We start from the raw sequence: 15,129 nt of genomic DNA, 5'->3' as shown, positions 1-15,129 counted from the left end.
AAACGTCAACATAAAGTTGGTGAGATATAGGTTTGATGCTAGCAGCGTTATAACTATGGACCACAAGATTTCATATAGATAAAGATAATAATAAAAAAAAATATTCTAAGTTGTTGAGCACTTGATAACCATACTTAACATTTAATCAACGTCGCATATTCCCTTTATTATGAAATCTTACTACACCGTACCAAGTGTAGTCACCGAAACAAAGTACTGTGCAACCGTTGAATACTGGTCGTCCAGTCCGGTTGGGGTTGTCAGGCCCGATAGATCTATCAACAGGATTCGCGTTTACAATACCTCATGTAAATATTAGTTACCAAGTTACAGGGAAGTATGCCAGTGGTACAACTCAACGTAGAATATATATTTTTAATCACTTGTGTCCATAACGTAAATCATAAAATGCATGTATTCTCATCCCGAAATATTTAGAGTTTAAAAGTGGGACTATATAATCACCATACTGTATTTTGTAGTAAAAATACATATAACATCATTTAACATGTGCAAGGTTGGCCTTCGATTCACGAACCTAAATTAATTATATATTTTTATATATTGGTTAATATCTATTTAACAATTAAGGTCAAATCTTAGTGTACCACAATCCTAATGCTCGAGACTAATATGCAACAGTTAACAAAAATGAATTTGACTCAAAATGATTTCCAAAATTTACACATGATTAAATATAGTCATTTTATATTTTTAAATATTTTTACAAAATTTGTTAGAGTAAATAATAATATAATTCATTTATTAATAAATAAAACTTTATATAAAAATATATTAAAATGATAAGTTAATATTTTATAATAATAATAATATTTCCATAAAAAAATAATATTTTTAATAAAAATGATAATTTTAATGTTAATGATAATAATTTGATAATTTTAATAATAATAACGCTCAAAATAATAATTTGATAGTTTTTGATAAAAATATTAATTATTTTTAATTATTAATAATAATAATCATAATAACAATAATGATAATAATCAAATAATAATAACGATGATTTTAACGACGTCGTAATAATAAAAATAATCATTTTAATAATTAATACAAAAATTCAATTGACTATAACTTCTAATCCGTCCGTCGAATCCATTCGATATCTAAATGAAAAGTTTATAGTTTTTCGCCACCTTTCCAAAAACATGCATATCATATACCTTATCTCAACCACAGGAGTAACTAATTCAGATTCTACCCTAAAGCATATTTTTACAAAATTTAAACATACCAGCATGCATGATCCTAAATTCTCGAGCACTAGTCAGGGATACACTAATAATATATAAAAGTTAAGTTTTGAGTGCTCACGTATCAATATTGAGATTCAATATTGCAGGAAAGTATATAGATGCAACGGAGATGATAAACACTAGTTTGACTCACGAGCAAAACCCCCGAACATTACCCATAACCTCCATAGCTATAACCCATAATCTAGCTCAATCACTCCCACTCATGAAACCATTTTTGAAAACATTTGGGCAGAACCCCGTCGTAGTATTTTATGTATAATACTAATAATTTTTCTCAAAATAATACTAATACTAGTAATATTAGGATTAATATTAATAATCTTGATAATCTTAATTAATAATAATAATAAAAATATTTTTAATTTATTTATTTATGTAAGTATACGGAGTAATATAAGAAAGAAGAAGTAGGAAAAAAAAAGTGTGAAAGTAAGAGGCCAGATCCAGCGAATTTATGCTGTCCACTTTTTAGGTCGGCAAACATTACGCGTTTCGCGTAGATGGGTACGCGATCCGCGTAAGGTATATTCACGAAAGTTGTATATTTTTGAGTTACGGTCGTCTGGACACCAGGATCACCCTTTTTCGAGTCAGTATGAATTAGTTATGATTTTTCTCGTGCAAGTGCGCAAGTTTAGTGATTCTCAACATTTTAGCTTACAATCTGTGATGAAATGTTGTAGTCTTTTGGTGCTCATTAGAAATCTTTATTTTATCTTTATTTTTTTTATATCATTGAAAATCCATAAAAATATTTTATAATCAAATTCTATTATATCAAAAAAATGTGTTCGTACTAAATTGAATATAATTTAGTTTTTCCAGGATTAGTTATATTCAAAATCATTCTTTTAAAGGTTTCATCTATATCGCAAAACGTTTTCAATATTAGTAAAACTAAATAATTAACCTATCAAGTGACACAAGTCAATCATTGCAAGGTACGCTTTTGATAATTAAACAAGACTCTCCGCTAACCTCTGTCTAATCCTCAATAATAACACTTTTGTTCTTACACGGAATCACTTTACCAAATATTCCGAATACCGTTAAAAGTAAGGGTTTCCTAATTCAAAGTGGACCTTATGACAAAGACTCATAATCCTAACTCAATGTATCTGATAATTCAATCGAATAATATTATCTTTTAATCACATTGATAACTATAATAAACTTATAGTGAAATAAAATACGTTTATGTACAGTATTATATATAATACACATGATTGTTCGTGAATCGTCAGACATGGTCAAAGGGTAACGAATTTCATGAATATAGATTTCAAGGTTTTCGAGACTCAATATTACATATTTTACTTATCGTGTCGGATACATATAAAGATTAAGGTTTAAATTTAGTTGGAAATTTCCGGGTCATTACAACCACCACAATCAAACCAATCTCAACACCTTCAACCATATCTCTCTCTCATCTTCACAATCCCCACCATTGGCCACACACACCACCCTCACCAATGAATCAAACCGCCACCTTTGCTCGTTTCTTTCTTTTGCAACCACCACTACAAACATCCACCACCGTAACATACAATAATTGCTGCAAGTTTCTGTTTCAGTCACTAGATACCAGAGACAACTACCATAACCCGTCTCCTTCTCTCACTTCTCTCTATCCTCTCTTTCTTTTCTTCTTGATCGTAAATCAACCAAACCGAACCACTCTTGGTTGTAGACATTCTTCACTAATTTCATTCCCATCACTACCATCATACAAGTTGTAGTTTCCGTTTTCTGCTCGAAGGTAACCACCACCAACCACCTCCATTATTTTTCTGTTTCTAGTCCGATTGAACAGCGGTCTTATCGCTGTAAAACACCATGAAAACTCTCTTAGTGGCTCGATCAGTTAAAACCCGTCACCACTTCAAGCTCAACACAATCGATGGTTCACTACTACAGCGTATATTTTCTTTCTTTTTCTGTGTTATCGACACTCAGTTGCAACTCATCACAGCTATATTTATTTTTCTGCTTTATGTTGAAATCACCATCAACAAGTCGACCAGCGATCTGTATCTTCTATTGCGTGATTTATGGTTTTGTTGGCCGACCATTGTTAAGCAGGTTACCCCACTAGATTATTAAAGGAGTCCTTTTTACTATTTTAATCCTTTTAGCCTAGCCAATAACGCAGATTTCAGGAAGAAATATTATTTGTATTTTGCCAGATCATAGAAACGGCCCACTACTATTTGTTCTCCTCTTGCTGGACTATCTTTGGACTGTTACTTTGTTATGTTGGGCCAAATTGTGATTGGGCGGTAACATATTAAGAACATAAAAGATTAATAGAGTGATTAGGATTAGATGGTGATCGTAAATTTGATGATAATAACGATCACAATGGGTATGAGTGATAATGATGAATATCAGGTGATACAAGACTCAATAATATTAATATAACGATAATTATAGACGATTAGATTAAAAAGATTGATGATGATTCATGAATGATGTAATGAAGATAATGATACATGTATATTGATGTTATACGAATAGATGATTGATGATAGCGAATATTTCTTCTAGTTACGGTTCGTGTGGTGGGTCCCAGGGGTAAACCAAACTGCAGACGCAACTGTTGTGGCAAAATGAATACTTTTGGTTCATATACAAATCGAGTATATTTTTAGTCGAGCTAGTGTAATGTAGGAGAAAATGGGTTTTGATCACATAAAATAAAGATTACAGCAAGTGTTTTATGGACTTCTCACTTGGGCCGATTATAATTTAAAGAAATTTATAATTTGGAGTTGGGCCACGGTTTAGCTTCCAGTGGGCCGAGGTCCACTTCAATTTTATGTTGGGCTGAATGATACAGGGTGATGGAGTATATAAATATAATTCCGAGTCTAAGCAGAAAAGTGAGGTCAGAGGAGTAGTTTAGGTTGTTTTCGGGTTAGCGGGACGTCGCGGGTTCAAACCCGGACTTGGGCATTTTTTTTAGGACTACTTCCTTGAGGTAGTTTACTTATTACTCTTTATTATTATTATTATTATTATTATTATTATTATTATTATTATTATTATTATTATTATTATTATTATTATTATTATTATTATTATTATTATTATTATTATTATTATTATTATTATTAACATTTATATTATTATTTTTATCATTATTATTATTAGTATTATTAATATATCAAATAAAGATTTTCTATATAAAAATATATATTATTAACATAAAGCATAACTATATTAATATTTTTGTAATAAATATTAATTATCTATTTAATGTATATAAAAATATAGTTAATTTAGTTATTAATGAAACTTACTAAAATAACAATTAATAATAATACCTAAATTTGTTAGATTACCATTATACGTGTTAATATATATACTTGATATAGGTTCGTGAATCCGAAGTCAACCCTGCATGGTTCAGTTCCGTAGTATGCATATTTTTACTACAAAATATCGTATTGTGAGTTTCATTTGCTCCCTTTTTAAATGCTTTTGCAATATATATTTTTGAGACTTAGAATACATGCGCTGCTTTTATAAATGTTTTACAAAATAGACACAAGTAATCGAAACTACATTCTATGGTTGGATTATCGAAATCGAATATGCCCCTTTTTAGCTTGGTAGCCTAAGAATTAGGAAAATGTCCCCTAATTGACGCGAATCCTAAAGATAGATCTATGGAATTTGACATGTCCCATTCGGGTTACGAATACTTTAATACTTCGATTATCATGTCTGATGAGAGTCCCGGAATGATGGGAATATTCTATATGCATCCTGTTAGTTCGGTTATTAAGCGTTCACCATATGAATGATTTTTATCTCTATGCCGTGCGAAATGCCTGATATGAGATTATGTTTATGAGAAATGGAAATGAAAATCTTGTGGTCTATTAAAATTATGAAAATGATCGTTTATGATAAACTAATGAACTCACCAAACTTTTGGTTGACACTTGAAAGCATGTTTATTCTCAGGTATGAAAGAAATCTTCCGCTGTGCATTTGCTCATTTTAGAGATATTACTTGGAATCATTCATGGCATATTTCAAAAGACGTTGCATTCGAGTCATTGAGTTCATCGAGATTATTATTAAGTCAATTATAGTTGGATATATTAAGAAATGGTATGCATGCTGTCAACTTTCGATGTAATGAAAGTTTGTTTTTTTTTAAAACGAATGCAATGTTTGTAAAATGTATCATATAGAGGTCAAGTACCTCGCGATATAACCAAATGTAATGTATTCGTCCAGATGGATTAGGACGGGTCATCACAAAGTAAACTCACAAAGATAGTAATTTGATAGTAAGTTTACAAACCTTCCACAATCTATGAGATCATAGAACTTCTCTTGCTAATCACAAAAATATATATGAATTATGATCTTGTGATTCTCTGATGAATTTTGAGTTGAAGCATGCAAGAGGGTCAAGTCTTCAAACTTCTTCAACTCTTGCTATTTATATGGAGAGATAAATAAAATAGCCGTTGCTGTGGCTCATCCCACGGTCGACCGTGGTCGACCGCACGCAGTACAGTCCAAAACACTTATCCGTTGTATAGCCGTTTGAATCAGTTTTGAACTCAAATCTTTGGACTCTTTACTTCATTTAATACCTGTAAAAGATATCCAATATCCAATATAAATACTATATGCATTAAATGTTCATTTATCTTAGATGTATTGCGTTGATAGTGACTTGTCATGTTCAAAGTGGTAAGTCTAACATTATTGGGTACAAGTCATGATAATCATTTGAGACAATCTCAGTTTTGCCATAATATATTGTTTGTAATCAACACATATGATAAAGTCCTATTGGTTGGTTAACATGTCATTGATGACAATAACCCACTTAATCACAAAGCACATTAATATTCATCTTTAAGTTTGTTTGTGAATTAATTAAGTATGTTCATGATGTCTTAACAAGTAAAACAAGTAATATCAATTAAGCATGTTGCATCAAGTTAATCAAGTCTAAATAATGCTTAAACTTGTTTCTAGACTTAAGCAAATCCTATGTGTGTTAATAATTCTTCATTCTTTTAAGATCACTGGATTATGACAATTAATTGTTATGCAAGTAGCATAAACATATATTGAAGTAGTCCAAATACAAGTTGATGGTTTTCCAACTTGTAGCACATAGCAAGACAAAGTTCATATATATTTATTAAGTAACTACTAGCATGTTGGCATTTAGCACATAGTCAAATAATACTCATGTATTAATAGCAAGTGGTCAAGTAATACTCATGTAATGACTAGCAAGAGATCACTAATTAATCTAAGATTAAACATATAGTGATGACATAACATTGTACCAAGGCTATGTAAGTTTTACTTGCAATGTGACATTTACAAGATTAATGTATAAGTATACATTAATGTCCAACACATGTACAAGGAAGGAGCAACTCTTGGTTGAGACTTAATGACAATCCTAAATATGTCTAGATACATTTTAGGAGCACATGTTTTCCTGTAACACTTATGTGTTATCCTTAATCAAGGCTAAATCGTCATTAAGGTGTCATTAGGTGTAATTAACCAAGATTAGCGTTCTAGTGACCAAAACTCTTTTGGGCATGAGTGGGGCAACTATTCTAAGCATGTTTAAACAAGTTTCATAAATAATAGATGCCCCGAAGTGGTCAAACTTTATTTGATCAAAAATTTGGACATAACATTCCGCGGTCGACCCACAGTTGACCGTGGAGTCGACCGTGCACACCTGGTTTTACAAACCGGGGTGTAGGGTTCCACGGTCTGACCTGCGGTCGGCTGTGAACTAAACCGTGTGACTTATGTTTAACTTTTAAGCTTTATTTGGTCTTGGTCTTTTGCTATAGTAAGTGTGGATTAGTAAACTTGTATATTTATGTCAAGATGTCTACCATCACCTCTAGTTATGTCCATGTGTCATCATCAAAACACTTATTATTATGGGTTAAGATTAATATAATGGTTAAGCATAAACCCACATTCTCCCTCAACAGTGTGAAAATAGAAAAAGTGTTAATGTGGAATGTTCTTAAATCATTCAAGGAAGCTACAATAACTGATTTTGTTGTTTGAGATTCTGAAATCGCTGAGATCTAATTTTAGTTCGTTTTTGTAACTTTTTCGTGTTCATCACAAAATTCGAAGATTGAAGCTTGTTTTAGAATTTAATGTTGCTTAAAAGTTGTTTAGATCGATTGTACAAACATTTTGATATAACTTCTAGTGAGTTTCCATCGTGTTTTGATTGTTTTTGAGCATCGCAGCCAGTCACCACCACCGTGAACCGCAACCAAGACACCAGATCTGATTCTTCATCATTTTTAGGTCATTCGTGCAAAGTAAAAAGTGATTTCTGCGACTAAACAAGAGTACAAATGAACGAGCTTGCTTAGTTCGTAGAATAACATACCAATTTTGTGAATTTAAGCGAATGAGATTGATGGGTCATGCGTACAACTTTTGGGGAGAAGAAAACTCTAACACTATTTTTAATTTTGATGGTAATAACTAATAAGTTTCTTAATTTCTTAATTAGATATGCTTTTAATTTGTTGAATTTAATTTTAATATATAGGTGTGGAAATTTCAAGGAGCTATAAAAGATTTTGGGTTTCTTTAATCATTATGGGTTGATTAATTTAGAGTTATGATGCCATAGTGAAAAATTAGGGTTTATATTTTTGGGGAAGAACATGTTAAACAATATTCAGATTCAAATGAAGAAGAAGACTAAAAAGACGAATTTACCTCACATGCAATGCACATGTTAGTATTTAACGGACTTATTAACAACATTTTGACGGAGGGATGCTGACTGCTAATTTTTGATAAAATCAAAGGATTCTAAAGGCAAAAAAAACCCCGAAGGACGCTGTTAGCAATATAGGGTATAATACATGGACCAACTGAGCAAAAAAGTCTTTTTTATGTATTAAGTATTGTTTTCATTTGCCTCTTAATTAAAAAGAGTGTCTGATTCTATGTCTTGTAGAATTAGATCAAAATTTTTTTAGTTTAAGTGACAAACAAACATATGTACCGACTATTAAATTAAAAGTAAAGCCATGACTCTATAATGTGAAGACTCATCAGCCTGTGCGTATCAGATTGTCTTATGCTGTGTGCCATTATGAGTGTCCATGTAATTTTGGTACACAATTGAGTAACTTTATTCTAGGGAGCGAGGGACTATTTATTTATTACTGCATGAAACGATGGCTAGTTATGATCACGAATCTCATTCCATCTCCCGATGGGGAAATACAAGATATTTATACCTCTATCCTACATGGACTGAAAGTACTGTAATATACGAAATTTTGAATTTTAAATTTTCCTAAACCACGTACGCTATTTAACTTAGCTCCAACTTTCAGTAATTTCAATTTCAAAAAACTAATCGGTAAAAATGTACTAACTTTAAACCCTTTTAAAACACACAGTGAGTGTGTGTGTGTGTGTGTGAATGCATGTGCTAAAGTACGGACAGATGGCTGATGAATCATCAAAGAAGGTCATGAGTTTGAATCAACTTCACAATCGATTCATCATCGCTGCTTCTCAATCAAATTCCACTCCTTACAGTTTTTCATCAGGTATTTTTCCATCACGAATCACATTCTTAAACCCTAGTTTATGACTAAACCCTAATTTTGACCTTGAATTTGAAATGCAGCGCCAAAAACCCTAATTTCGACTATGGAACAAGCTGATGATGATGATGCTTAATCTGATACCATTGGCTTACGTTACTCTTCTGCTGGTACTTGTGTCTCTTTATTTGTGTTTAGTTGCTGTAATTAACTGAAGTGATTATTAGTTAACCTAAGGAAACATGAAAATTTAGTAAACTGATATGTATGTTGTTGATTTTTACTGGTTAATATCTTATGCGATTTTGTTGCCTTTGAAATGTAGAAGAGAAAATAATGTCATCGAAAGTTATGAAAAAAGTGGAAGTATCAACTGGTCAGAAAGTTATGAAAAAATAGTGACATTGATACTCATCATGGTAATTTATTATCTTATCATCCTTTGTAATGTATGTATGTGTATGTCAATATTTTAATTTAATAGTTTTATTAAAAATTTTAATTTTAATTAATATGGTTTGGTTTATTTATTTTAGAGAAAATTACGTGGTTGGTCCCTATGTTTGTCCAATATTGCCCGTTTGCCTCTTATGATTATTTTTGACTTGGTTGGTCACTTAACTTTGACTTGGTTCGTGGTTGGTCCCCGACGTAATGGCCGTTAAATGTTTTGGTTAATATCAGTCATGTGCTAAACATGTGAGGTTGTTTTTGTCTTGTTACCTCTTCCATTCTCATTTAACTCACATTTCTCCCGTATCTTTTAACTTGCAAACGATAACTAATCAACAACAATAATACCTAAATTATAAACTCATCTGGAAATCAAATTATACAAATTCAAATAAGAAAACCTTAATATTATTATTTAAACATCCAAATATAACCCCAAATAAAAAAACATTTTCATAACAATTCCATGTACACATTGTTGTGATTTTACCGAATGAGTGTGGTTTTTGATTTCCGAGATACATCTTCATCTTTCCAGACTTTAGAACACGCACCTTCAGGCTGGGGGCCAACCAACCACGAACCAAGTGCATAGTTGGGTGACCAACCACGTCAAAAATTAACATATGTGGCAAACGTGTAATATTGAGCAAACATGAGGGACCAACCACATAATTTATTATTTATTTTATGTATTTGTGAATTTGTGATTACACCAGAAGAGAAACATCAGAAAGTTAAGCTACAGGGAAGCATGCGGCTTTGTAATATCGCGGACGAGTTTTCTGATGTTGACTCTCCGAGTCATGTAAAGAATACTGGAAACAATCATGAGGGTGGTGGTAAAATTAGAGATATTTTAAGCAATTTAAAATCAAGGTTTGAATATTTATTTATTGAGAAGGGGAAACGCCCCAGTAAACCGCATTCAAGTTCCTATGGTTCTATTTTAAAAGAAAATATTAATCAACAGAAGAAGGTGGGTGAAAGTTATAAACATGTAGATGTTAAAACCAGTCCATTTGCTGTTGCATCTAACCAGTATGATCTATCGCTGAAGGCAACAGCCACTAGAAATGAGTATGATGATGGTGAATATGCAAAGAGTTATGTTGAAAAAGTTGCATCTGATGAAAGTTCCATTCGTCCTCCGAAATATGAGACTTATGAGGATGATGATGATAACGATGATTGTGTAGTTACGAATGGCCATAAGTTTGTTCAAAAGGTGGAGAGTAGTGACCCTGTTTTGGGAGATGAAGCATCATTTTCTCTTAGTAATTTTTCGTTACCTAGTAAGATTGCGACTATGCTATACCCTCATCAACGTGAAGGTTTGAAGTGGCTTTGGTCCCTTCATTGTAAAGGAAAAGGTGGTATTTTGGGTGATGACATGGGCCTTGGAAAGACAATGCAGGTAAGCGCTTATAATTTAATTTCTTTATTTTGATTTATAAAAAGGGCGATGATAAATTGAGATAATTAAGAATCACAACGTGATTTTGTGTATTACATTAAACCACTTATATAGAATACAAGAGAAACAAACTAGCTAGAGATATACACAACCTACAATAAAAATAAAAGATACATAAAATATTTTCTAAATATGCCGTTAACCCCCCCCCCCCCCCCCCCCCCCAAAGCGCAGAGGGGGGAGAGCCAACTTGAAGCTTGGACCGAAACTCTTCAAACAATGGACGAGGAAGACTCTTAGTAAATATATCAGCTAGTTGCAAATTAGTGGATACATATTTGGTATGAAGCTTCCCCGACAATACTAACTCACGAACAAAATGGTAAACAATGTCGATGTGCATTGCACGCTTATGAGAAACCGGATTCTGACTCAAAAAGATAGCACTGCGATTATCACATAATAAAGTGGGACGACCATAGGGCAAGCCATGCAGTTCTCGAAGAAGATGAGTAAGCCATAGAATCTCAGCAGCAGTATCGGCCATAGCCCGATATTCTGACTCACAACTGGAGCGGGCAACAGTAGGTTGCTTCTTCGCACTCCAGGAAACAAGATTACCACCTAGAAAAATAGAGTAACCATAGGTACTGGATCGACGAGTCTCAATACAACGAGCCCAATCCGCATCAGAATAACCCAAAACATTAGGAGATGAAGCATGAAGAAACGATAAACCATACGACAAAGTTCCTTTAACGTATCTTAAAATCTGTTTAAAAGCCTGAAAATGATCCATGGTAGGCGCATGAAGAAACTGACTCACCTGATTCACGGCATAAAAGATACATAAAATATTTTCTAAATACGCCGTTATAAATCCACTCAAGTTTTTGATATATCCACTTTTTTAGTTTTTTATGTAGTAGTTGTTTGTAGTGTACAACTATCAATGCATAGATATAAGTGGATCTATCAAATACTTTTCATGTCATTTCAGATTTGTGGATTTTTGGCGGGCCTGTTTCATTCACGTTTGATAAAACGGGTGTTGGTTGTTGCTCCCAAAACACTATTACCCCATTGGATGAAAGAACTAGATGCAGTTGGTCTTTCGAGAAAGACAAGAGTGTGAGTTTGTTTAGATTAACGATGTTGTGCTCAATTTAATCTTGTGAATAGTTGTGCCTTTTAGAAATCATTTAACATTTTCATGCACTTTATAGATACTTCGGGACTTGTGCAAAAGCTAGAGAGTATGAGCTCCAATATATACTCCAGGTAGTCTTTGACTCAACCACTTGTACTTAAGGTTTTGCAGATATAGATATGTAAATCATTTGACTAGTAAATTTTGGTATGTTTTGTAGGATAAGGGTGTTCTGCTTACAACATATGATATTGTGCGTAATAATGTCAAATCGCTATCCGGAGACTATGATGAGATGGATGAAGATTCTGTTACATGGGATTATATGATTCTTGATGAGGTACGTTGTGCTGCTAGTTTGGTCCATTTACCTTATTGCAATAAACTTGTGTACCCAGCGATGGTCGTTACGTGATGCTTGTTGTTTATTTAATTTACTTCTTTTCATAAAAAATTTGTGATAACACATCTATTCTTTAATTACTTTGAACGTACTAATTATTCATATCTTGAACTAAACACAGGGGCATCTCATAAAGAATCCTAGTACGCAAAGGGCTAAAAGCTTTCTTGCAATACCTTGTGCTCATCGTATAATAATTAGTGGTACTCCACTGCAAAATAATTTAAAGGTACACAGCTTGATGATTATGCAATATGTTATTGATTTATACCCAATAATTATTTTCAAATATGTTGCACGCCATTTTGAACTATATCCACCTGATTGATATTTTATTTTGTAATATAGGAATTATGGGCTTTGTTTAATTTCTGCTGTCCGGAGCTTTTGGGTGACAAGAAATGGTTATATTCCATTTTTTGTTTTGGTTGCAACAGTTTGGAAATGCTGCAAATTTTTGGCTCTTTTTGTTGTTTTTTTTTTCTTTCAGTTTTAAGGACAAATTTGAAGCTGCCATGGGAAATGACAAGAAGGCATCTGACAGGGATAAACGCATAGGTTCAGCTGTTGCACAGGTTTTTTTTTTTTTTTTTTTTTTTTTTTTTTTTTTGTTTGGCGAATACACTTGAATTAAATTAAAATAGATCAGAAGATTTAGTGATTTACAAGTGATGCAGTGATTTACAAGCGATGCAGACCTATGATCTGCTTGAATAGATCCAATAATCTAATTGAATAACGGGATGCCATCCTCTTCTGTAACTTGACCTATCAAGTTATTTTTTATGTAACAAAATAAATAAATAAACAGAATAGATTGCTCATCCCTCACAAACTATTGTAACATGACTAGTCATGTTAATTATAAATGGAGACTATCCTTAAGATAAACTACCATGCCTACCACCTAGATCCAATACATAAACTACCATGGCTATTTCATGTTGTTAATATTAATCTTAATATTAATTGTTATTCATACTTGCAAACAAACAGGACTTGAGAAAATGCATCCAGCCCTATTTTCTCCGTCGTCTAAAAAATGAGGTGTTTGGTGAAGATGATGGTACAAATACAGCCAAGCTATCAAAGAAACATGAGATTACTGTGTGGCTAAAATTATTGAGTGTCCAGGTAGTTAGCACGTTCATTTAAGTGGGTCGTGATAAATCCAACAAAGGTTTTGATAAATCCACTCATTCTGTGCATTGATAGATTGTATTGTATAAACAAGCAATGCATAATGTGAGTGGATTTATCAAAAACATTGTTGGATTTATCACCACCCTCAATTACTGTGTGGTTAAAATTATTCAGTGTCAAGTTTTTAAAATCTCGTCTCATTTTGATACAGCGACAACTGTACGAAGCATTTTTGAATAGAGGGATTGTTGTTTCTGCCTTTCATGGCTCACCCCTGGCAGCCCTGACGGTATTTAATTTACTTATTTTTCGTCACACATGTTTATTCTAACCTATATAACTATATATATATATATATATATATATATATATATATATATATATATAGTGGACCAATCCATGGATAAGCACTAAATGGGGTACAAACTGGATAAGTAAAATTTCAAATTTTTTTTTTTTTAAAAAAAAACGATCCTTTAATATGCAAATAGAAGAAAACGAAAAAATTTTAAAAAGTTTTCTAACAAAATCGTTCGAAAATCGATGATGAATGGTAAACATCGATGATGAATGGTAAACATCGATGATGAATGGTAAAATTAACCATTCATCTGGTTAATTTATTATTCAATTTGTTCGCGATAAATGATAAAATTAATCAATGCTAAAAAAAAGCAGATGAATGGTTAATTTAACCATTCATCTGTTTATGATGAATGATAAAAAAGCAGATGAATGGTTAATTTAACCATTCATCTGATTTTTTTTAGCATTGATTAATTTTATCATTCATCGTAAACAAGATGAATGATAAATTAACCCGATGAATGGTTAATTTTACCATTCATCATCGATTTTTGAAAGATTTTGAACTTTTTTTTTATGAAAAAAATTGATTAGAGGTGCATTTTAATGCAGATTTATGAATGTAAAAAAAATTTCAAAAAAAAAAAAAATTTTATTTTGCTTATCCCGTTTGTACTCCTTTTAAGCTTATCCATGGATCGTGCCCATATATATATATATATATATATATATATATATATATATATATATATATATATATATATATATATATATATATATATATATATATATATATATATATATATATATATATTTTTGGGTAACGGTGGAACCCCAACTACGAAGCAGGCACATTGGCCCCAACGCAGCGGGTAACCCCCCGGGTAAACCGCAAGCCGACCCTCACGGTTACCAGGTAAAGCATCCTCAGGTGAGCTCCCTTTTTGAACGAGATGGCAGTGCCAAGAATCGAACCCGGGTGGCTCCCTTCACTGGAAGTGTCGGTGGCCATCCAAACTATGCCTGGATGGTTATATATATATATATATATATATATATATATATATATATATATATATATATATATATATTGAAGAAGATATGTGATCATCCACTACTACTAACAAAGAGAGCTGCTAAAGATGTGCTAGAAGGGATGGAATTGGTTTTAAATCAGGATGATCATGGCGTTGCTGAAAAATTAGCAAAAAACATTGCGGACAGATTTGATATTGGGGAACATAATGACAATCTTTCATGCAAGATCTCCTTTATTGTATCTTTGCTGGTTAGAATATTACAGCCTTAATCAGTTATCTATGTGTGCTTTATTGCAAAAAATGTGATATATATTCTTGTTAACTTCTGTCACA

General features: G+C 32.3%; 1 protein-coding gene across 1 annotated transcript in view; it reads left to right on the top strand.

Annotated features, from left to right (window-relative positions):
• Window positions 1–8,781: 8,781 nt before the first annotated feature.
• The window catches only part of LOC139870856 (protein CHROMATIN REMODELING 24-like), a 39,650-nt gene continuing 33,302 nt past the window's right edge, over window positions 8,782–15,129 (top strand). The window contains 11 exon segments of the mRNA XM_071858625.1: window positions 8,782–8,887; window positions 10,057–10,754; window positions 11,755–11,885; window positions 11,981–12,035; window positions 12,125–12,244; window positions 12,429–12,536; window positions 12,656–12,711; window positions 12,798–12,882; window positions 13,304–13,441; window positions 13,662–13,738; window positions 14,843–15,044. Coding sequence (XP_071714726.1) covers window positions 8,782–8,887; window positions 10,057–10,754; window positions 11,755–11,885; window positions 11,981–12,035; window positions 12,125–12,244; window positions 12,429–12,536; window positions 12,656–12,711; window positions 12,798–12,882; window positions 13,304–13,441; window positions 13,662–13,738; window positions 14,843–15,044 — 1,776 coding nt within the window.

This window comes from Rutidosis leptorrhynchoides, chromosome 10 (genome assembly GCF_046630445.1).
Source record: "Rutidosis leptorrhynchoides isolate AG116_Rl617_1_P2 chromosome 10, CSIRO_AGI_Rlap_v1, whole genome shotgun sequence".
In the NCBI taxonomy this organism is placed as follows: Eukaryota; Viridiplantae; Streptophyta; class Magnoliopsida; order Asterales; family Asteraceae; genus Rutidosis; species Rutidosis leptorrhynchoides.
The sequence above is the reverse complement of the archived record's forward strand: the minus strand, read 5'-3'. Positions and strand labels throughout refer to the sequence as shown.